We start from the raw sequence: 22,500 nt of genomic DNA, 5'->3' as shown, positions 1-22,500 counted from the left end.
GTCTGTCGGTGTGTGTCTGTCTTTGCATGTCTGTCAGTGTGTGTCCCTGCGTGTACCGCTGTTCGCTTCCATAAACAGGAAATGGTAGGAACTCGACACCTCTCATCCACTGATATTTCTTGTCTTTTCTATATTTTTGTGAATGTGATTTGCATCCAGGAACACAGTGATTACGGTTAACAATTTAGTAACATGTATCAGCACGTACTAACAGCCCATATTATAACCAAGCAATAACAGCAAGTTGATGGCAAGAGTCGGGTGAGGTGTTGAGACAACGAAGACGGGTAGAGACAAGAGGCGTTCACCACGGTCCCTCATGTCAGGACATCAGACCAAAGCTCAGGTTGCCCATTCGTACAGCAATACCTGCATTTATACGACGTAAAGAAAGAAACAGGTATGCTACAAATGCCAGCGAATCAAAATGGCATTTCGTCACATGCTGCAGTGGGTGGTGGCCTTGAAAAGGCAAACAAAAACAGGTGAGACGCAAAGGTAATACCAAGAAACAGAAGTAAGCAAACCGGTTCATGACAAAGTGTGACATTTTGATCGTTTACAAAAACAAAAAGGACAAGTCTTCAGTATTATCTACTTTGTAAAGGTGGGCAAGGGGGGCAGAACAAACTCAAACAAGAGTGGGCGGAAGAGAAAGATAAAGAATAATGCTTAAAAATGCCGTCATCGGTGTTACAGCACAATGTGTGTTATATCAGGGCCTGCAATCCAAAAATGCCTCTTTGGCCTTGTGGCCGCAACACAGGCCTCATCAATTGAACGCACATGTCTGTCAAGCCCATGGATGACTGGGGACGTCTGGCATGTCAATCGGCTCACTCCCCGACGGAAATGGAGCCACTGCGGTGCTGCCCTACCCTGTTCATCCGTGCGTAAAGGAAAGATCTGGAGAGTTCCTTCGGTTTACCGACCGCCTGACTCGATGGCCGACCGGGACCATCGTCACAGAATCTCTCCGAACGACGAGCTGCCCGATGTCAATGCACGGGTCGACTCCAACGAATAAGCACGCGGAGTTTTCCTCCAATCAAATAACTTCAAAGCCCCAGGTGCAAACCCCAAACCGTAGCTCTTGATTGCAGGAGAATTCGCAACCCACTCGATCAAGCCGGTGCGCCTCTTCATACGTAGAACGGCACTCTTTGACGTCACGACGTCGACTGATATACCTACGCCCACATTATTACATCATTGCAATACTTGTACCAAGTTTGATTTAAATCCATTCAGCTGTTCTCAAGTTATCACATTTCTACCTGACATTACCTTTGGCATTTGACCTCGTGACCCAAAAATCTAGCCATTTCATCTTTACCTCATTATACATACCTGCACCAGGTTTGACTAAGATCCCATCAGCCGTTCTCAAGTTATCGCGGTAACAAGATTTTTTACCTAACATGACCTCTGACCTTTGCCCTTTGACCTCGTGACCCCAAAATCTAACCAGTTCATCTTTACCTCATTATACATACCTGCACCAGGTTTTACTAAGATCCCTTCAGCCGTTCTCAAGTTATCGCGGTAACAAGATTTTTACCTAACATGACCTCTGACCTTTGCCCTTTGCCCTCGTGACACCAAAAATCTGACCAGTTCACCTTTACCTCATTATACAGACCTGCACCAAGTTTGACTAAGATCCCTTCAGCCGTTCTCAAGTTATCACATTTCTACCTAACATGACCTCTGACCTTTACCCTTTGACCTCGTGACCCCAAAAATCCAACCAGTTCATCTTTACCTCATTATACATACCTGCACCAAGTTTGACTAAGATCCCTTCAGCCGTTCTCAAGTTATCACATTTCTACCTAACATGACCTCTGACCTTTACCCTTTGACCTCGTGACCCCAAAAATCCAACCAGTTCATCTTTACCTCATTATACATACCTGCACCAAGTTTGACTAAGATCCCTTCAGCCGTTCTCAAGTTATCACATTTCTACCTAACATGACCTCTGACCTTTGCCCTTTGACCTCGTGACCCCAAAAATATAGCCAGTTAATCTTTACCTCATTATACAGACCTGCATCAAGTTTGACTAAGATCCCTTCAGCCGTTCTCAAGTTATCACATTTCTACCTAACATGACCTCTGACCTTTACCGTTTGCCCTTTCACCTCGTGACCCCAAAAATCTAACCAGTTCATCTTTACCTCATTATACAGACCTGCACGAGGTTTGACTAAGATCCCTTCAGCCGTTCTCAAGTTATCGCGGTAACGAAAACCTATCACGGACGGACGGACGGACGGACGGACAACCCGAAAACATAATTCCTCGTCGCCGGAGGCATAAAAAAAGACAATAAAAGCTGTCCAAAGACATCTCCCAGCGGCGGGTTCTCCGAAGATAAGAAAAGAAAACGACATCAATACATCAACAAAAGAAGCACAAGATGTATTTCATAAATGCTCCTGAGAAAATGACGGCAGAGAAGCCTCCTTGTTGGTATTCCGCTGGCATTATGCGTCCGATTTAAAATAAATGTGGAATGAAAGCTGACTGGGGAAAATCCCCTGGGGAAAATCCCCTGGGGAAAATACCGCTCAGCAAGCCCACTCGTTACAAATGGATATCAGTCGGAAAAAAAAACAACCAACCAATCAACAAACATTGTTTTAGTGTACGGAAGAGGAGGAAGTAGGGGGCAACAAGAGGAACTTACGGAAGAAGAGGAAGTAGGGGGCAACAAGAGGAACTTATGGAAGAGGAGGAAGTAGGGGGCAACAAGAGGAACTTACGGAAGAGGAGGAAGTAGGGGGCAACAAGAGGAACTTATGGAAGAGGAGGAAGTAGGGGCAACAAGAGGAACTTACGGAAGAGGAGGAAGTAGGGGGCAACAAGAGGAACTTACGGAAGAGGAGGAAGTAGGGGGCAACAAGAGGAACTTACGGAAGAGGAGGAAGTAGGGGGCAACAAGAGGAACTTACGGAAGAGGAGGAAGTAGGGGGCAACAAGAGGAACTTACGGAAGACGAGGAAGTAGGGGGCAACAAGAGGAACTTACGGCAGAGGAGGAAGTAGGGGGCAACAAGAGGAACTTACGGAAGAGGAGGAAGTAGGGGGCAACAAGAGGAACTTACGGAAGAGGAGGAAGTAGGGGGCAACAAGAGGAACTTACGGAAGAGGAGGAAGTAGGGGGCAACAAGAGGAACTTACGGAAGAGGAGGAAGTAGGGGGCAACAAGAGGAACTTACGGAAGACGAGGAAGTAGGGGGCAACAAGAGGAACTTACGGCAGAGGAGGAAGTAGGGGGCAACAAGAGGAACTTACGGAAGAGGAGGAAGTAGGGGGAAACAAGAGTTTACACGCAAGCCAAGCTGGCAGCGTGTACGAGGACTGACATGGTGCCATCCCAGACGGACATGGTGCCATCCCAGATGGAGATGGTGCCATCCCAGAAGGACATGGTGCCATCCCAGATGGACATGGTGCCATCCCAGAAGGACATGGTGCCATCCCAGATGGACATGGTGCCATCCCAGACGGACATGGTGCCATCCCAGATGGATATGGTGCCATCCCAGACGGACATGGAGCCATCCCAGATGGATGGGGTGCCATCCCAGATGGATGGGGTGCCATCCCAGATGGATGGGGTGCCATCCCAGACGGACATGGAGCCATCCCAGACGGACATGGAGCCATCCCAGATGGACGGGGTGCCATCCCAGACGGACATGGTGCCATCCCAGACGGACATGGTGCCATCCCAGACGGATATGGTGCCATCCCAGACGGACATGGTGCCATCCCAGACGGATATGGTGCCATCCCAGACGGACATGGAGCCATCCCAGATGGATGGGGTGCCATCCCAGATGGATGGGGTGCCATCCCAGACGGACATGGAGCCATCCCAGACGGACATGGAGCCATCCCAAACGGACATGGTGCCATCCCAGACGGACATGGAGCCATCCCAGATGGACGGGGTGCCATCCCAGAAGGTGAACCATTGAGTATGCTCACCGAAGGAGAATGAATGACAATGATGACTCTTAAATTTCTCTTCCGCTGTCATTATGCCAACAAGTACCATACATCGGCATCAACAGCAGCATGGCAACACTGTCTGCATGGCAAACCACAGTATCAAAATAAAGAAGAAGAAGGAAAAACAACTCTCTCTGCCGCTTCATTCCTCTTCCCTCAGATCGGCAGTCTGCAGCCTCCTCACTCTCTGAAGACCTGGACAAAATCACAGACTGGTCAAACAAGTGGAACATGTCTTTCAATCATGACAAATCTCACACTCTTACGATGTCTCTCCGAAAAGATCGACTGGACAACCCTCCCATCTACTTTCTCAACAATCCTCTCCAAGAAGTTCTGTCGCTCAAGCTTATGGGTCTCACTATCTGCCATGATCTTTCTTGGGAAAACCACATTTCCAAGCTGGCCTCCAAAGCCAGTCGCCGACTGGGCATCCTCCGTCGTGTGATGTCTTTCCTTGGCACACCTGAGCTCCTCACCACATACAAGGCTTTCATCCGCAGCTCAATGGAATACTGCTCTCCCCTATGGGCCGGTGCTCCTGCCTCACACCTGGCTCGGCTTCACGCTGTTGAAACCAAAGCTTTCAGAATCATTGGAATCTCCCGCGATGAAGCTATCTCTGAGGGCCTTTCACTCACTCACCGCAGGCAGGTAGGTGGTCTTTCTGTCTTCTACCGACTCCTCTCCGGCCTTGCTGCCCCAGCTCTCTCTGTGCTTTGTCCCCCAAATATTCCTACAGATCGCACAAGATCTGCCAGCAACCCTCTGATGGTTAAACTGCCGAAATCTCGGCTCTCTGCTCACCTTCACTCTTTCATTCCTCTTTTCTCCCGCCTCTGGAACAAACTCCCACACTCCCTTCAATCACACTCCTCCCTCCAGGTCTTTAAAACACCTGTTCACCACCATCTCTTATCTTCCCCCATCCAAAACCTTGATCTTTTCTACCCCCACTAATTCACCCCAGATCCACCTTGTTTGAAATTCCAACTTCTTTCCTGGAAGTCCTGGCAGTGTCCATATGTTTTATACCTCTCCCACCCCCCCCCCCCCCTTCCCATGCCTCCCCCCCAAAGCCCTCTCCCTCCCACAGTTCTCTCGATGTCTCCATGTCTCTCGGTCCCTGCTCTCAAATGTTGTGTTTGTGTCCTGCCCCCTCTCTCCCCATCTTGTCTACCGCTCCCGATGTTATATGTTTTATGTGTCGGTTTGTCTTTCTGTGTGATTAATGTTCGCTCTTTCACGAGCCTCGATCTTGTATACAAAAAAAAAAAAAAAAAAAAAAAAAAAAACAACATCAGAGAAATCAAAGCCAAAGAAACAGAACGGGCGGTTGAAGCCATTTTCCTATTCCAAGAATACGGCCTTGGGAACCGCGGAAAGTGGCACCACTTGTGGCCACAACGAGCTGGCAGCCTCAGACTATGTGGACACTTCATGCCCAGGCCTGGTTTCACAAGCACGGCAGACAAAGACACAACGAACCCAGAAAGTGTTCTATTTTCATTTGAAACATAGAGGAAGTGAAGACGGAACTTCCGATTTCGGGGTTTTCCCCACGACAATGCGAATCGTTCTGGTGGCCAAAGCTCGGTATCGAGATAACAACGTGTGGAACTTGTCCGTGCAATGCTGCGGTTTGAGGGAACATTAATATCCTCCGATCCACCGTGCACAGCGTTTCTGGAAACCTCAGCGAAGGCCAGATTTCCACAACCGCATGGGAATCCTGGTCCGCACATCCCACACGGGATGCAGAAACAACGCAACGACTGGAAACTTGGGATCTATGGAATGATGGAAAAGGCAAAGTAAAAACTTCATCGACGGTCCCTCGGGGTTTTTCCCATCTTCGAGTCGATATCGATGCATACCCTTTACCACACTGCGATGGTTGCTGGAGCAACTATAAACTATCAGCAAATTGCCCGAGTTGAGGTCGTTTGGAAATTCCCAAATTGTCGAGAAAACAACCGCAGTGTCTGCAGTGAAACCACAAGCTGAGAAAAGCCCGTTTGATGAGACATTCCAATACCAGGAAGCAGTATAAACACGACATGGAGCAATTTGTGATGGACTGGGCATCAGTGTACGAGTCAGGCTGAGCCGAGCAGAGGAGCAGCCCGTGTGGGTGTCTGTGGGGGTGTCTGTGTGGGTGTATGTGTATGTGTGGGTGTATGTGTTTGTGTCTGTGTATGTGTTTGTGTCTGTGTTTGTGTCTGTGTGGGTGTATGTGTATGTGTGGGTGTCTGTGTATGTGTTTGTGTCTGTGTGGGTGTATGTGTGGGTGTAATGCTGTATGTGTATGTGTTTGTGTCTGTGTGGGTGTATGTGTATGTGTGGGTGTATGTGTTTGTGTCTGTGTATGTGTTTGTGTCTGTGTGGGTGTCTGTGTATGTGTTTGTGTCTGTGTGGGTGTCTGTGTTTGTGTCTGTGTGTGTGTCTGTGTATGTGTTTGTGTTTGTGTCTGTGTGGGTGTACGTGTGGGTGTAATGCTGTATGTGTATGTGTTTGTGTCTGTGTGGGTGTCTGTGTATGTGTTTGTGTCTGTGTGGGTGTCTGTGTTTGTGTCTGTGTGTGTGTCTGTGTATGTGTTTGTGTCTGTGTGGGTGTACGTGTGGGTGTAATGCTGTATGTGTATGTGTTTGTTTCTGTGTGGGTGTATATGTATGTGTCTGTGTCTGTGTGGGTGTATGTGTATGTGTGGGTGTCTACGTGGAAAAGTATGTGCAATGCTGCGGTTTGAGCGCAGCGTTTTTATTGGAAAAAAACACAATGGCGATTCAAAAGCACAACTCGGCCTGATTAGGCCGCAATCTGACTTTGAATATTCCCAACTCGAAGGAACAACGGTCTTCACACAAGTGCATTTCCACCGTCACATGCTCTCACCCCATCTTGCAAAAAACAAAAACAGATTCTTGAAATACTCGTGGAAACTTACATTTTTATTTATTTATTTATTGTATACATAGTCGAGGCTCAAGGAAGAGCTAGTACTAGTACACCGAATGGATCAGGACGCAACAGGCCAAACAACAGCAGAGAGGAGGGAAACACCAACAGCGGAGTTGAAGGCCAAGACGGACAAACAATGGGCATGGGGAGGAATGAGGAGCAGGAGAGGATGCATGGAGTGCACTAGATGGATACAGAAGGAAACTCTTCGGAGAGAAAACTGGAAATTTGGAAGGAGGAGGGAATGGGGTGGATGGGGGTGGAGGGAGGTGGCTAACGAGGGTAGAAAAGATCATGGTTTTGGCTTGGGGGCGATCTGAGATGGTGGTGAACAGCTGTCCTGAAGACCTGGAGGAAGGAACGAGGTTAAAGAGACTTTACCAACAAAGTCACGCTGTTCTCATTCTGTGACATGCGGGTCATGGAGGACACAAAGGGAAGGGAGATTACCCGTCCGTCAAGAAAACAGACTTATCACTATGGTGTTTATATCCCATAAAATACCTCTGTGTGGACTTCAACAAATGTTGGTAGCCATGGAAACTGGTAGTTAGCTTCAAAACAAATTACACCGAAATGTGAAGGAAAGTACTAAACTGTTCATCAGGGTGAAAATCTCACTCACATGCCGACCAACACGTCGGTATGCCGTCAAATTATTTTGTGTTGACATCATCTCCCCTTGAATTCGTAGAAAAAAATGAACCCACCCTGTTAAAACAAGCTATGGGTTAAAAAGGAGACCATTTTATCTGCATGGATTAGTCTCCAAAAGTACCTCCAGATCTCCGTGTCCATCTTTCCTTCTCTCTCTCTCTCCTTCTTAAACCATGTCGCACCAAATTGGGGTTTGCTGGCTCATAGAGGATGCAAACTTGGCCCAAGTTTATCATGAGCCCGCTGCTCAGGCCTGAGGTTGAAGATGGTGGAGATTTGTAATTTAACCAGGGTGCCGGCAGTAACGCACCCACTCTTCATCAAAGGACGCGGTGTGATCTTTAACATTCGCAGACAAATTCTGGCAGACGGGTCCTCAAACACGTCTATGAAAAATGAAAAATATATAAAATAATAGAAAAACTAGAGCAATGCCACTGTGTCGCCAATATGCCTCCACAAAGTCCCACAACGGGTAGATGCCATCGTTCACTGTCCTAAAAATAAACAAGTTTTAATTAAATCCCTTCAGCTGTTTTGAAGTATCACATTTTCACCGGCCATGACAGGTTTCACATCGATCGGTGAAGAGGTTTCAGAGAATGGATTTTTTTAAATATCGGCTTTCAAGCTAATATGGCTGCCACACCACATGACATATGACATGAAAAATGTACACACTGCATATGTATGGGTAGAGGATCACGTTTGTGAAGTTTCGTGTTGATCGGATAAGGTTCGTTTTTTTATCCAAGATGGCTGCCAAACCACATGACCTATGATGTCATTATTTTCAAAGGATATGCAACAGTGGTGCGAGATGATATTTGTAAAATTTCGCATCGATAGGGTAAGTGGTTTCAGAAATATCATTATTGAATATTTTCCTTCAATCCAATATGGCTGCCACACCATGTGTCCAATAATGTTTTCGTGATAATCTTTTAATCGCCATGCCTAGTCAATGACACATGTAATGTTTCGAGTCAATCAACTTGGTGGTTTGGGAGAAGATGTTTTTATATGGTTTTAGGTGAAATCCAATATGGCTGCCAAACCATGTGACCTATGATGTCATAAATGTAATATTTCAATGCAAAGGAGTCATAGATCATGTGCATGCAATTTCAGATTTTTAGGATAAGGAATTAGATTAAAATATTTTTGGCTGGTATACCACTTCAGCTATGATGTCATCATCATCATACTTTTGTTCCCCATTGGGAGTACATGACAATGTGCCAAGTTTCAAATTTTTCCATTGAGTGGTTTCCGAGAAATAAAATTTTAATTATTTGCGTTTATAGAAGAGGTGAGGCTGGCATACCACATGACCTATGACGTCACAATTGTAATAAAAACATTCTGCATGGGTGTCACTCCTACCCTGAAAGTTTCGTCTTAATCAGACATGTGGTTGCTGAGAAAAACGAGGTTTAGCCCGTACAGACGGAAAGACAGACGTACGGATGGAAGGACAGACGTACGGACGGACGGACGGAAGGCCGGACAGACAACCCGAAAACATAATGACTCCGGCCACCTTCGGGGGCGGAGGCATAAAAACACGCATGTGAAACCTCAACCAGCCACTCTACACAGTCGGGCCAGGCATTGAACCCTGACTAAACAGGTCAAAGGTAAATGTGTTACCTCTCCACCATCCTCCATCATGTTACTCTCCACGTAGTCAACGTGTGGCCCTGAATGGATTTCTCTCATCTCCCCTTCCTGTTCTGGCTGGAGTTCCCCAAGGTGGTGTTCTGGGCCCTGTGCTTTTTCTGGTCTTCATCAATGATCTCTCCGACTCTGGAAAATCCTCTCTATCTCTTTGCTGATGACTCCACTCTCTGCCGCTCCATTCCTCTTCCCTCAGATCGGCAGTCTGCAGCCTCCTCACTCTCTGCAGACCTGGACAAAATCACAGACTGGTCAAACAAGTGGAACATGTCTTTCAATCCTGACAAATCTCACTCTCTTACTATGTCTCTCCGAAAAGATCGACTGGACAACCCTCCCATCTACTTTCTCAACAATCCTCTCCAAGAAGTTCTGTCGCTCAAGCTTTTGGGTCTCACTATCTGCCATGATCTTTCTTGGGAAAACCACATTTCCAAGCTGGCCTCCAAAGCCAGTCGCCGACTGGGCATCCTCCGTCATGCGAAGTCCTTCCTCGGCACACCTGAGCTCCTCACCACATACAAGGCTTTCATCCGCAGCTCAATGGAATACTGTTCTCCCCTATGGGCCGGTGCTCCTGCCTCACACCTAGCTCGGCTTCACACTGTTGAAACCAAAGCTTTCAGAATTATTGGAATCTCTCGCGATGAAGCTAACTCCGAGGGCCTTTCACTCACTCACCGCAGGCAGGTAGGTGGTCTTTCCGTCTTCTACCGACACCTCTCCGGCCTTGTTCCCCCAGCTCTCTCTGTCCCCCCAATATTCCTTCAGGTCGCACAAGATCTGCCAGCAACCCTCTTATGGTTAAACTGCCAAAATCTCGGCTCTCTGCTCACCTTCACTCCTTCATTCCCCTTTTCTCCCGCCTCTGGAACAAACTCCCACACTCCCTTCAATCCCACTCCTCCCTCCAGGTCTTTAAAACAGCTGTTCACCACCATCTCTTATCTTCCCCCATCCAAAACCTTGATCTTTTCCACCCCCGCTAATTCACCCCAGATCCACTTTTTTTGAAATTCCAACTTCTTTCCTGGAAGTCCTGGCAGTGTTCATAATGTTTTATACCTGTCCCACCTCCCCCCAAGCCCTCTCCCTCCCACAGTTCTCTCGATATCGCTGCTCTCAAATGTTGTGTTTGTGTCCTTCGCCCTCTCTCCCCATCTTGTCTACCGCTCCCCTTATTTTGTGTTTTATGTGTCGGTTTGACTTTTTGTGTGATTAATGTTAGCTCTTTCACGAGCCTCGATCTTGTGTACAAAAAAAAAAAAAAAAAAATCCAGTCAGACACGTCTCCAGATCTTACTCCGGGCACACAAGTCATTTTGAAGGTTGCATTCTTAAACAATTTGTAAACTAGCTGTATACACTATGATTACAATCCATTTATCTCGTAATGTTCACAACTTATCAAGCCAAACCACATTCTCCGCTGCCACAAAACTAGGCCGACAATCGCGCACAACTCTGCGCCATGTTTGGTGCCAACCATCATATTGTTGTGCTCATCATCTACAGAAAAGGAAAGTTTTGCTCGGTGGTGTTTGCATTGTAAAGTGGTGTATGCTGAATTTTGGCGGCAGGTAATTTGTCCTTAAGGTAACCCAGTGTTTCAGTCGTTTAATCTCCACCTCGTCATCTATAAACATAAGGGCAAAAAATACCATTGGCGCTCACCTGGTAGAATAAACAGTATGACTAAACACTGACTAAAGGTATTTTAAACCAATTTCAATGCTTACCTGGAAGATCTTTGTCCGGATGTCGAATCATAGTCCGGTCATTAAATAGTTGATGTTCAACAAAATTTGTACAAAAGGTTTCTCGATGGGTTTCACCTCTTTGATACCTCTACTTTAAACAAAAAAAAATGTTTACCAAAAGATGACATGGGGAACTACCTGAAAATAGGCCAAATCCAAGATGGCCGCCATCAAAATTAACCAAAGTGGAAAAATGTCATAAATATGGAAACCAGCCGAGATAAAAACATGTATGACGAGTCTATTCATATCAGCATATACATATACATGTCATGGAATGTAATTTTCAAGTTCAATGTCACATAAAATGCAAAATGGCCACCAAGATTTGACGAAAAATGCAAAATTAGTATATGTACATGTACATAACTAACGGCATTAGAAAGTGGTTAGAAACCTCTATCAATTCGCATATTCAAACCCATGACATCTATATATTCAATGTTGATGACAAAATTATAATGTCAATGGAACTCTAAAACATGTGGAGTGGAACATCATGTGGAACATCTGGAGTGAAATCGACATCCACTCCCATCTCACTACCAGTTCTCCTCTGACGAGTGCCATCTTTGGTAGAAGGGCCACTGCCATAGCCATCAAACACAATGTGAGCATTGGTATCGTGGTTGCGCACAAACGCAATATAAGGTTGGCAGAGATTGGCATCCGATGTGGACTTGGCCCAGGGCAGGCGCTGTAACAGGGCGCCTCCATCGATGACATAGGTAACACGGATGGGCACAACAATGTGAGCATTGGTATCGTGGTTGCGCACAAACGCAATATAAGGTTGGCAGAGATTGGCATCCGATGTGGACTTGGCCCAGGGCAGGCGCTGTAACAGGGCGCCTCCATCGATGACATAGGTAACACGGATGGGCACAACAATGTGAGCATTGGTATCGTGGTTGCGCACAAACGCAATATAAGGTTGGCAGAGATTGGCATCCGATGTGGACTTGGCCCAGGGCAGGCGCTGTAACAGGGCGCCTCCATCGATGACATAGGTAACACGGATGGGCACAACAATGTGAGCATTGGTATCGTGGTTGCGCACAAACGCAATATAAGGTTGGCAGAGATTGGCATCCGATGTGGACTTGGCCCAGGGCAGGCGCTGTAACAGGGCGCCTCCATCGATGACATAGGTAACACGGATGGGCAACTCCTTTATAACATATGCAGGTACCTTCTTGACGAACCCATTCAGTAGATCAGCCTTAACTGCAAGTCGCATGAAACGTTTTGTGTCGAACAAGGATGAGGGACAGGAGCACAGCTCATACTGGAACAGTGTCTGGATATCAATAGTGCCAATGCCTGCAACAAGGAGGTGCTGATACAGTTGCTTAGGATCGATCTGGGTCTTCTCACCATCAACAGGTACATACACTGAGGAAGCCAGGTTATTAACCTGTTGTTTTTTTGTGAATTTGTGTTTTGAAACTGACAGTCCCTCCATAGATACCTGGATAGCAGCACCAACAGTCTCAGCAGAGTCAACGTCCACTGACCCTTCTAGTGCTATCACTCCTGATGACAGGCTCCGCAGTTCTTTAGAATTCTGTGAGAATGGCTTTCTCTCTCCAAGATCATCAATGATGGACTGCAGATCTTTGGCATCACGCTTGAGTTTTGCCTGTGCGAGATCTTTGTGCATCTCCCCTGGACTTGAGATACCCGTTACTTCCTGCATAGCATTGTGCACTTCACCACATTCAGATCAGACTGGTTGAAGTGTTGATCAGACAGATCAGACCAGACCTTCGACACTCTTTGTGTACAACAAGACAGCAGTTTTCAGTGTATACGATGTCTGGAACATCTAATTTGCGCAGTCTATTGGCATTAGTAATACCAATACAGCCTTTTTCTGTCAACTTTGCATAATCCTGAGGCTTGTCCAGGTTAATTCCCTCCAGGCACAGCACACAGGTAGCCATCTCTTTACTGTCTACAGTTGACGCAATCAGTTGACATCAGTCACCTGAAAATAAGTAAACAGATGTTGCATAATTAATATTAATAAAATTATAAATAATTTCATATTTTCTATATAATTTTATATATTAATTTATAATTAATAAATAATTTTAGCCATTATTAGGCAAACATTTTGTATTTGATTAAAATGTTTATTTCTTTTTCAACAGTCCACAATCTCTGTGTTATCATATCAATCAGCACATATAAACAATACATTCCAATGCATTTATCTTTTCAGGCTGATATGAATAGACTCGTCATACATGTTTTTATCTCGGCTGGTTCCATATTTGAATTTTTTTCCACTTTGGTTAATTTTGATGGCGGCCATCTTGGATTTGGCCTATTTTCAGGTAGTTCCCCATGCCATATTTTGGTAAACTTTTTTTTTGTTTAAAGTAGAGGTATCAAAGAGGTGAAACCCATCGAGAAACCTTTTGTACAAATTTTGTTGAACATCAACTATTTAATGACCGGACTATGATTCGACATCCGGACAAAGATCTTCCAGGTAAGCATTGAAATTGGTTTAAAATACCTTTAGTCAGTGTTTAGTCATACTGTTTATTCTACCAGGTGAGCGCCAATGGTATTTTTTGCCCTTATGTTTATAGATGACGAGGTGGAGATTAAACGACTGAAACACTGGGTTTCCTTAAGGACAAATTACCTGCCGCCAAAATTCAGCATACACCACTTTACAATGCAAACACCACCGAGCAAAACTTTCCTTTTCTGTAGATGATGAGCACAACAATATGATGGTTGGCACCAAACATGGCGCAGAGTTGTGCGCGATTGTCGGCCTAGTTTTGTGGCAGCGGAGAATGTGGTTTGGCTTGATAAGTTGTGAACATTACGAGATAAATACATTGTAATCATAGTGTATACGCTACCCTAACCCTAACTTGGCTTTGGCCTATTTTCAGGTAGTTCCCCATGCCATATTTTGGTAAACTTTTTTTTTTAACGTAGAGGTATCAAAGAGGTGAAACCCATCGAGAAACCTTTTGTTCAAATTTTGTTGAACATGCAGTAATAATTGTTGTTTAATGACTGGACTATCATAATAACGTAATCATAAGACTTTAAATAAACAAACAAAAAAATACCTATTTTGGTGGGCAACCCTCACCTGGTGAAAGTTCCCCCCTCCCACCCCATGTACCTCCTCAGACCCCAATTTTTCCAATGCCTTCAAAAACATTGGTACATCATGGATGATGATGGTTGTGCTGATGTTTCATCAAAATTGTGTGTGTAGGTTCTGAGAAAAAAGCAAATACCTATGTTGGGGGGCATGCCCCCCCCCCCCCCATAGACCATTTTAGACCCCAATTTTTTAAATTCCAGGAACAAACTTTGGTACAACACAGGTGATTAACGTTGTAGTCAAGTTTCATCAGAATTGCATATGTAGTTTCTGAGAAGAAAGCAAATACCTATTTTAGGCGGAACCCCCCCCCCCCCCGCCCCACCCCCCATAGATCCCCAAAGGAGCAGATTTTTTAAATGTCATGAGCAAACTTTGGTACATCACGGGTGGTGAAGGTTGTGGTGAGGTTTCATCGAAATGGTGCGAGTAGTTTCAGAGAAGAAATCAAATATCTATTTTGGGGGGTTAATTCTGGAAACACTTTAACCCCCCCCCCCCCCCGTAGACCCACAAAGAGGCAGGTTATTTAAATGCCGTGAACAAACTTTGGTACATCACGGGTGGTGAAGGTTGTCGTGAAGTTTCATCGAAATGATGTGAGTAGTTTCAGAGAAGAAATCAAATATCTATTTTGGGGGGTTAATTCTGGAAACACTTTAACCCCCCCGTAGACCCACAAAGAGGCAGCTTATTTAAATGCCGTGAACAAACTTTGGTACATCACGGGTGGTGAAGGTTGCGGTGAAGTTTCATCGAAATGGTGTGAGTAGTTTCAGAGAAGAAATCAAATATCTATTTTGGGGGGTCAAACTTGGACCCACTTTAACCCCCCGTAGACCCACAAAGAGGCAGATTATTTAAATGCCGTGAACAAACTTTGGTACGTCACGGGTGATGAAGGTTGTGATGAAGGTTGTGGTAAAGTTTAATTAAAATAGTGTGTGTAGTTTCAGAGGAAAAAGCAAATTCCTATTTTGAGGGGTCAAACCTGGATCCAATTTGACCATCGGAAAACCCCCTTAGACCTCGATTTTCTTAATGCCGTGAATAAAATTTAGTCGCAACACAACAAATATCATTTGTGCCAAATTTGGTCGCAATCCCATCAGCGGTTTCAGAGAAGAAGTTTCAAGTGTTTACGGACAGACTGACAGACGGACGGACGAACAGACTGACGGACGGATGGACTAACAGACTGACGGATGGATGGACTAACAGACGGACTGACTAACAGACTGACGGACGGACGGACGGACGGACTAACAGACTGACGGACGACGTGCCATCGCATAAGCTCCCCTGAACTTCATTCCAGGTGAGCTAATATAAAAGGCAGTGTGTGTGTGTATCCTCCATAACTCCAAAACCATGAAACCTAGTGGGCCCAAACTTTGCATGCATACTTCACGAACTCCAAGGGAGGCCATGAATGAAAACTGGGTGTTTGGGTTTGGCAAAACACCCTTTTTGATGATTAACGGGGTGCTCATAACAAAAAACCCAAAAAGGCCTTTCTAAAATGGTGGTGTGCCATCTTGGTCAGCCCATTGTCACATCGCTGGGTTCTTAAGCCACCATTTTGTTTCGGCCTATTGAAACGTGCCTCGCCTTGCAACCACGATGACCTCTCACAAACTAATTTAAGCATATCGTCAAAATCTGGATTCGGATTTGAAGATCGGATCCTGTTCACTAAATAAGCATCAAAATCTGGAGTGAGATCTGACAACATTTAACACATTAGCGATTCTTATAACTAAGTGTATATCTTTTACTCACCTTTCAGCAAGGATGTCCTTCCTCCTTCTCCACATTACCAAAACATTAAACTTCACTTTTTCTCCTGTTCCCACAATTATAATGAGTGAAGAAAATATTAAGGATTGTGCCCAAAGTGTAAATGTATTGAGTAAAATGAATATAATTAACCAGTGGGAATTGAATACAACTAGGGCATGCCCGTACTATATATATATCTAAAATTATATCCCCCCCCCTATTTACATGAAATGGTTTGGTCCAAAGCGAACGGCTTGCGAGTGGTGACAATCCCCCCCCTCTATTTACATGCAATGGTTCGGTCCAAAGCGAACGGCTTCCGGAGTTTGGTAAAGAAATCGCCATCGCGTACACAAACGCGCAGGAAAGCGAATGAATCGCAAATTCGTTTTTATTAGTTGTAAAACATAATGCCCAATTATTCAATTAGCGCCAACGTATTTTGGCTGTTTGCAATTTAATCGCAAGGCAAAGTAGAAAGAGAAGAGGGAAAAAAAGAAAAGCCTTGCCTTGCTGCAAACAGCTGCTGCAAACAACAACAACAGGGAAGGCTGCACTGTCCGGAAGTTGGCATATCGCAGTTACGATTATTTTAGTGTTAATGGCCAATTATTCAATTAGCGCCAACGTATTTTGGCTGTTTGCAATTTAATCGCAAGGAAAAGTAGAAAGAGAAGAGGGAAAAAAAGAAAAGCCTTGCATTAACGCATTAACGCTTGCATTGCATTAACGGTTCGGCACACGTGATAGCTCGCTGCTCTCTGATTGGTTGAAGCGTTTTTTGGACATAGCTCGGTAGGTACTTGTCCGATTAATTTCAAACCTTGAAAAGGCACATCCTCGGGTCCCCAGCAATATACCTGGCAAGTTTCAAGTATATCGGACCCGTGGTTGTCGAGAAACAGCGGTCACAGACACACAGACACACAGACACACAGACAGACACACAGAGATTGCTGGAATTATAGATAGATGAAAACAATTAGCAGCAGGACACTCCACAGTGGCACCTGGATTTTCCGTGGGAACAAATCCGACAAAGGAAGACTAAAGATCAAATGAAAAGAACATGCACCCCTCCCCCCCCCCCCCCTCCTCCTGCTATAATCTATTTAATCCATTTCCTTCCTTTAAAAAATAAAACGTACACCAATCGACAGGCCTCTTTAACCTTCGATCCCTTCCCCTACCTCCTCCCCTCCGACCTCTCCCTCTCCTTGTTTTTGGGACACAAACCCTAAGGCAGGTCCCCTGCCTTAGGTTTCGGCTGATGTACTGTACTCAACAGACTCTACGTCCCTGTCTGCTTGATCTACTCACACCACGCTCGCTCTCTTATCACCACCCACTCCTCCTTCTCTCCCTCACCCCCTCTTCCTCTCCCCACCCCTCTCTCCCTTTTCCTCTCCCCCACCCCTTTCTCCCTCTTCCTCTCCCACACCCCTTGCTCTCCCTCTTCCTCTCCCCCACCCCTTTCTCCCTCTTCCTCTCCCACACCCCTTGCTCTCCCCACCCCTCTCTCCCTCTTCCTCTCCCCCCACCCCTTTCTCCCTCTTCCTCTCCCACACCCCTTGCTCTCCCCACCCCTCTCTCCCTCTTCCTCTCCCCCACCCCTTTCTCCCTCTTCCTCTCCCCCACATCTTTCTCTCCCACACCTCTTGCTCTCCCTCTCCCCCACCCTCTCCCCCTCTCTTTCTCTCTCTCTCGCCCCTCTCCCTCTCCCTCCCCCCTCTCTCTCCCCCACCCTGTCCCTTTCCCCCACCCTCTCCCCCACTCTCTCTCCCTCTCTCTCTCTCCCTCTCCCCCACTCTCTCTCCCCCACTCTCTCTCCCCCACTCTCTCTCCCCCACTCCCTCTCCCCCACTCTCTCTCCCTCTCCCCCACTCTCTCTCCCTCTCCCCCCACTCTCTCTCCCTCTCCCCCACTCTCTCTCTCCCTCTCCCCCCCCTCTCTCTCCCTCTCCCCCCCTCTCTCTCCCTCTCCCCCCCTCTCTCTCCCTCTCCCTCTCCCCTCCCCCTCTCTCTCCCTCTCCCCCACTCTCTCTCCCTCTCCCCCACTCTCTCTCCCTCTCCCCCACTCTCTCTCCCTCTCCCCCACTCTCTCTCCCTCTCCCCCACTCTCTCTCCCTCTCCCCCACTCTCTCTCCCTCACTCTCTCTCTCTCCCCCACTCTCTCTCTCCCCCACTCTCTCTTCCTCTCCCCCACCCCTGTCTCTCTCGCTCTCCCCCACACCTCTCTTCCTTTCCCCCACCCCTCTCTCCCTCTTCTCCCTGCCCCTTCCCCACTCCCAGTCTCATCCCCCCCACTTCCCTTCCCTCTCTCCCTTTCCTTCCCCTACCTCCTCCCCATCCCTTCCCATCTCCTGCCTCACCCCTCTCCCATCCCCTACCCTCCCTCTCTTCATTTTCCCATCAGGAAGCGACTTTGTATTACCCAGCAACGCCGGGACATTTGCTAGTTAGTTCAACTGGACTTTAGTCCGATGATCTTATGTGATCGAGCAGAGTCCGTAGGTGAGTCACTCAGTCAGTCGTCAGTCAGTGAGTCCGAAAACACTTCAGTCATTTTCGCTTGAACCAAACAGGCGATTGTGATGAAACTTGGCCACAAGATTCATATGTGACGCCTAACGCAGGTGTAAAGGTGTATTTCCGCATCAAAATCTGCGCTCATTAATGGGGTCTGGGGGCATGGGCGGACTGGCCATAGGGCATTTGGGCCATGCCCAGTGGGCTGGGACCGCTGGATAAAAAACTGCTGAAAATTTTTTGTCACGGAAAACTTCTGTCTCCATCCCCGGGGATTCCCCGCTAAATATCAAAAGGTCAAAAGGTCGCCCCTGACGCCCCATTATAATTACGAGCAACGGTACCCGCCCAGTAACACGCACCAGAGAAAACAAATCGTTTGCGCAATGGGCTCTCCAATATTCGATGTGTTCACGGTTTGAATTACGTAACGTAACGTTTGTGACGATGTCGTGACGATGTTTGTGTTCACGGTGGTGTTTGATGTGACGGTGTGAACGTAATTTCGTAATGTTTTTCGTTTTTATTTTCGTAATCGTTTAATGAACGTTTAATGAACGTTTATTGAGCGTAAGAATAATGTTTAATGATCATTAGATGAATGAATGTATGAATGAATGAATGTTATGAATAATGCCATGGCGTCAAGTTGGCAGCAGTGACAATATAAAAATGTTTGCCAAGAACTTCAAAGAGAGAAAAGGAACTTTTATCAGCAATGTTGTCTATCCTGAAGACAAAATCATTCCTAATCTGAAGAAGAGGTACCGAACAAAATCATTCCATTTTTTTTTCCTAAAGAAACGCGTACAGTTGATATCACTCATCACGATTTGAAACACGATGGAATAATATTTACCGATATGAACAGTGATGTGGTTTTTTTATTGAAATTCTAAAAATACTGTTTAGATTTTGATGATTTGTGTGTGATATTTAACGGATGTTTATATAAATCGCGCCTCCTAATTGAAGCCCCGCCCTTAGGGCGGGTACCGTGCATATATAATGACGACACAACAATTTTTACCGCTTTGCTTTGAAGAACGGGAATGAAGGGGGAGGAGCGTGTTAATATGTCTGGTTGAAGGCTGTGGGCTGTGAGGTGAGGGGGTTTTAAGCCAGATTTTAATCTTAGAGCCGCCATGTTGGTGCTCACTGTCACTGCGAAGCGAAGCGAAAGACGCCTCAGAGCTGTTACGTTCACAATCGCTATGTCGTATGTACTCCCGATACGTGTTTCCTTCATTGTAAAAACTACCAAGTCAACAGTTAAAAGGATTTTGAGCCGATAGGCCAAGTAAGTTTAGATAGGTCTACTGACTACTGATCTAGTATTGATAACAATGTCGCGAACTGACTTACGATGCTAAAAAAAAAATTTCAGCATCTGCATCTGTAACCAACAATGGATAAAGCAAACCAGAAGAGAAGAAAAGGAGGTGCTGAGAAGGAACGTGATCGAAAGAAAAATAAACTGTCAGATAGTGCTTCAAAGTGCAGACACCTTTTAGATCTGTTCAAGAGTACTAATACTGGGCCTGGTGAAGTCAGTGAACACGGGGATAAGGATACCGAATCGGTAGCTGGACCATCAGCAGCTGAATTGGTAGATGATCAATTGGCAGCTCAATCAGTAGATGACCAATTGGCAGCTGAATTGGCAGAATTGGTGCAAATTGGTGAACACGAACAGGTGCGGTCAGCTGAGGGAGATGTACCTGCTGCAGCTGCTGCACTTGCAGAGGAGGGATACCCCTCGATTAACTACTTTAAGAAACCATGTAGAGATGAAGATTGTTTGCTGTTTTGGAATTACCACCCTAATCAAAAAACTGACAACCGTGTGGTCAAGAGGTGTTTCATGCGAAAAGATGGTACAAACAGATGGTGGTTGTCATACAACAAGGACAATCATTCTCTTCACTGTTCAGTGTGCTTGGCGTTTTCCAGCACCTCAGACTGGTCCACGTTCATCGAGGGAATGACTGACTGGCGACATGTACATACACGTGTTGAAGAACATGAACGCTCTTCTTTTCATTTGAGATGCTCTACAGCATACCTGGTAGATCGACAACAGTCGAGTGTTTCTCACCTGCTCGCACGTAGCCATCATGATGAGGTTAGAAAGAGACGACAAGTGTTGGAAAGAGTTGTGGATGTGGTCAAACTCATTGGAAAGAGGGGACTGAGCTACAGAGGAAGTAATGAAGAAGCAGCATACACACTGACAATGAGGAGATCGACCATGGTACATTTCTGGAAGTTGTAAAACTACTTCGGAAGTATGATTCCTGCACAGCCGATCATCTCTCTCACGTTGTCCAGAACAGCAAGAAGCAACATGAGAAGGCAAAGAGTTCACGAGGTCGAGGCTCCTTGGTAATTTTGCTGTCTAAAACTACAGGGAATTATGTTATCACAGTTATCCGGGATAAGATACGTCAGTGGATTTCTGAAGAAGTAACAGACATGTTTGCTGTGGAAATTGATACCACTCAAGACATCTCAACACAAGACCAGTGCTCTGTTGTTCTTAGATATGTTGATAGCACTGGCACTATCCAAGAAAGATTAGCGAGTGTGGTGAAATGTGAGGAATCTACTGGCGAAGCTTTTGTGCAACTTGTTTCTGAAGTCTTGTTGGGACTGAATCTTGGCCTCAAGAACTGTGTTGGAAACTCAACTGATGGTGCAGCAAACATGCAGGGGCGCTACAAAGGCTTCAGTACTCTGCTATCAAAGGAAGCTCCAATGCAGATCCATGTTTTGTGCCACGCACATGTGTTAAATCTTGTTGTGACCGAAGCTACAAGTGTTGCGGTGACTAGCGCATCACTGTTCTCACTACTGAATGACATTGCAGTATTCTTTCGGGAATCTTATCAGCGAATGAACATCTGGAGTCGACACTCCACTACTGTGAAACGAATGGGAACTATCGGAGAAACTAGATGGTGGTCAAAGGATGCCGCCTTGAAGAAGGTTTTTGGTTCATTCAACAACCCAACTGGAGCGCTTTTCATGGAAGTTATCACCACTCTTAATGCCATACTTGTTGCTGACCAGATCCAAGCAGCTGTTAAGGCCAAGGTGAAGGGATACATTGCCAGGCTCCTGCAGTTTGAAACAATTCTGACTGCACAAGTATATCTGCAAGTATTCTCCCACATGACAGCGCTCTCCAAGTATCTACAAACTGTGCAACTGGATCTGCTGACTGTGCACCGGATGGTGGATGAATTGCTGGAGAATATGCAGATGCTACGGGATGACTTCCAAGCTTGTCATGATGCAGCTGCAAAGTTTGTTCAATGGGCTAATGACCAGCTGGATGAAATAGATGTAAATCTTGTTGTGGAAGAGTCCCTTCCTATAAAACGGCAAAGACAGCACAAACGTATTGATGGCGAACTGTCCATAGATGAGGCTACATCAGCTTCTGACTCAGTAAAGAAGTATGACATTGAAGTGTACAACCGAATAGTGGACACTATTGTGAGCAGCATTGAGCAGCGGTTTGACAGATCAGCAACATCAACATTGTATGCTGATCTCTCACTTCTTCACCCAAGGAACTTTGATCAAGTGCCATCGGGAGCTATGGAAGAGCTGCATAAACATTTGCTGAGATTTGATGATGGTGTCACTGCGGAACAACTACGAAAAGAACTGCGAAGCCTTGGAGAACAATGGTCAACACTGAAACAATCAGTAGCAGATGCTTATACAGTGCAGGAGGACAGTGAGTCTGAACAGGACAGGAAGACTCTGCCAAGTACATGTAAGTCATGCAAAGCCTGTCCTCTCTGCTGCTACAAGGTGCTCCTCAAGTTGAACCTCTTCACTGATGTCTACAAGAGCATTGGGCTTGCCTACACGCTGCTGCTAACGCTGCCTGTGTCACAAGTGGCATGTGAACGGTCTTTCTCTGCTTTGAAGAGAATCAAAAGCCGTCTGCG

At 46.0% G+C, this 22,500-nt stretch overlaps 1 protein-coding gene across 5 annotated transcripts in view; it reads right to left on the bottom strand.

Annotated features, from left to right (window-relative positions):
• The window catches only part of LOC137438589 (ral guanine nucleotide dissociation stimulator-like 1), an 87,662-nt gene that overhangs the window by 32,438 nt on the left and 32,724 nt on the right, over positions 1 to 22,500 (bottom strand). Inside the window, exon 1 of one of the 5 annotated variants that reach the window (XM_078767068.1) lies at positions 9,297 to 9,510. The exons of the other annotated variants lie outside the window; for them this stretch is intronic. Coding sequence (XP_078623194.1) covers positions 9,297 to 9,365 — 69 coding nt within the window. The 5' untranslated portion in view covers positions 9,366 to 9,510. Of the gene's footprint in view, positions 1 to 9,296; positions 9,511 to 22,500 lie in introns of those variants that run through there. 5 annotated transcript variants of the gene reach the window in all.

The sequence above is a fragment of the Myxine glutinosa genome, chromosome 13 (genome assembly GCF_964187855.1).
Source record: "Myxine glutinosa chromosome 13, kmMyxGlut1.1, whole genome shotgun sequence".
NCBI classification, from domain to species: domain Eukaryota; kingdom Metazoa; phylum Chordata; class Myxini; order Myxiniformes; family Myxinidae; genus Myxine; species Myxine glutinosa.
The sequence above is the reverse complement of the archived record's forward strand: the minus strand, read 5'-3'. Positions and strand labels throughout refer to the sequence as shown.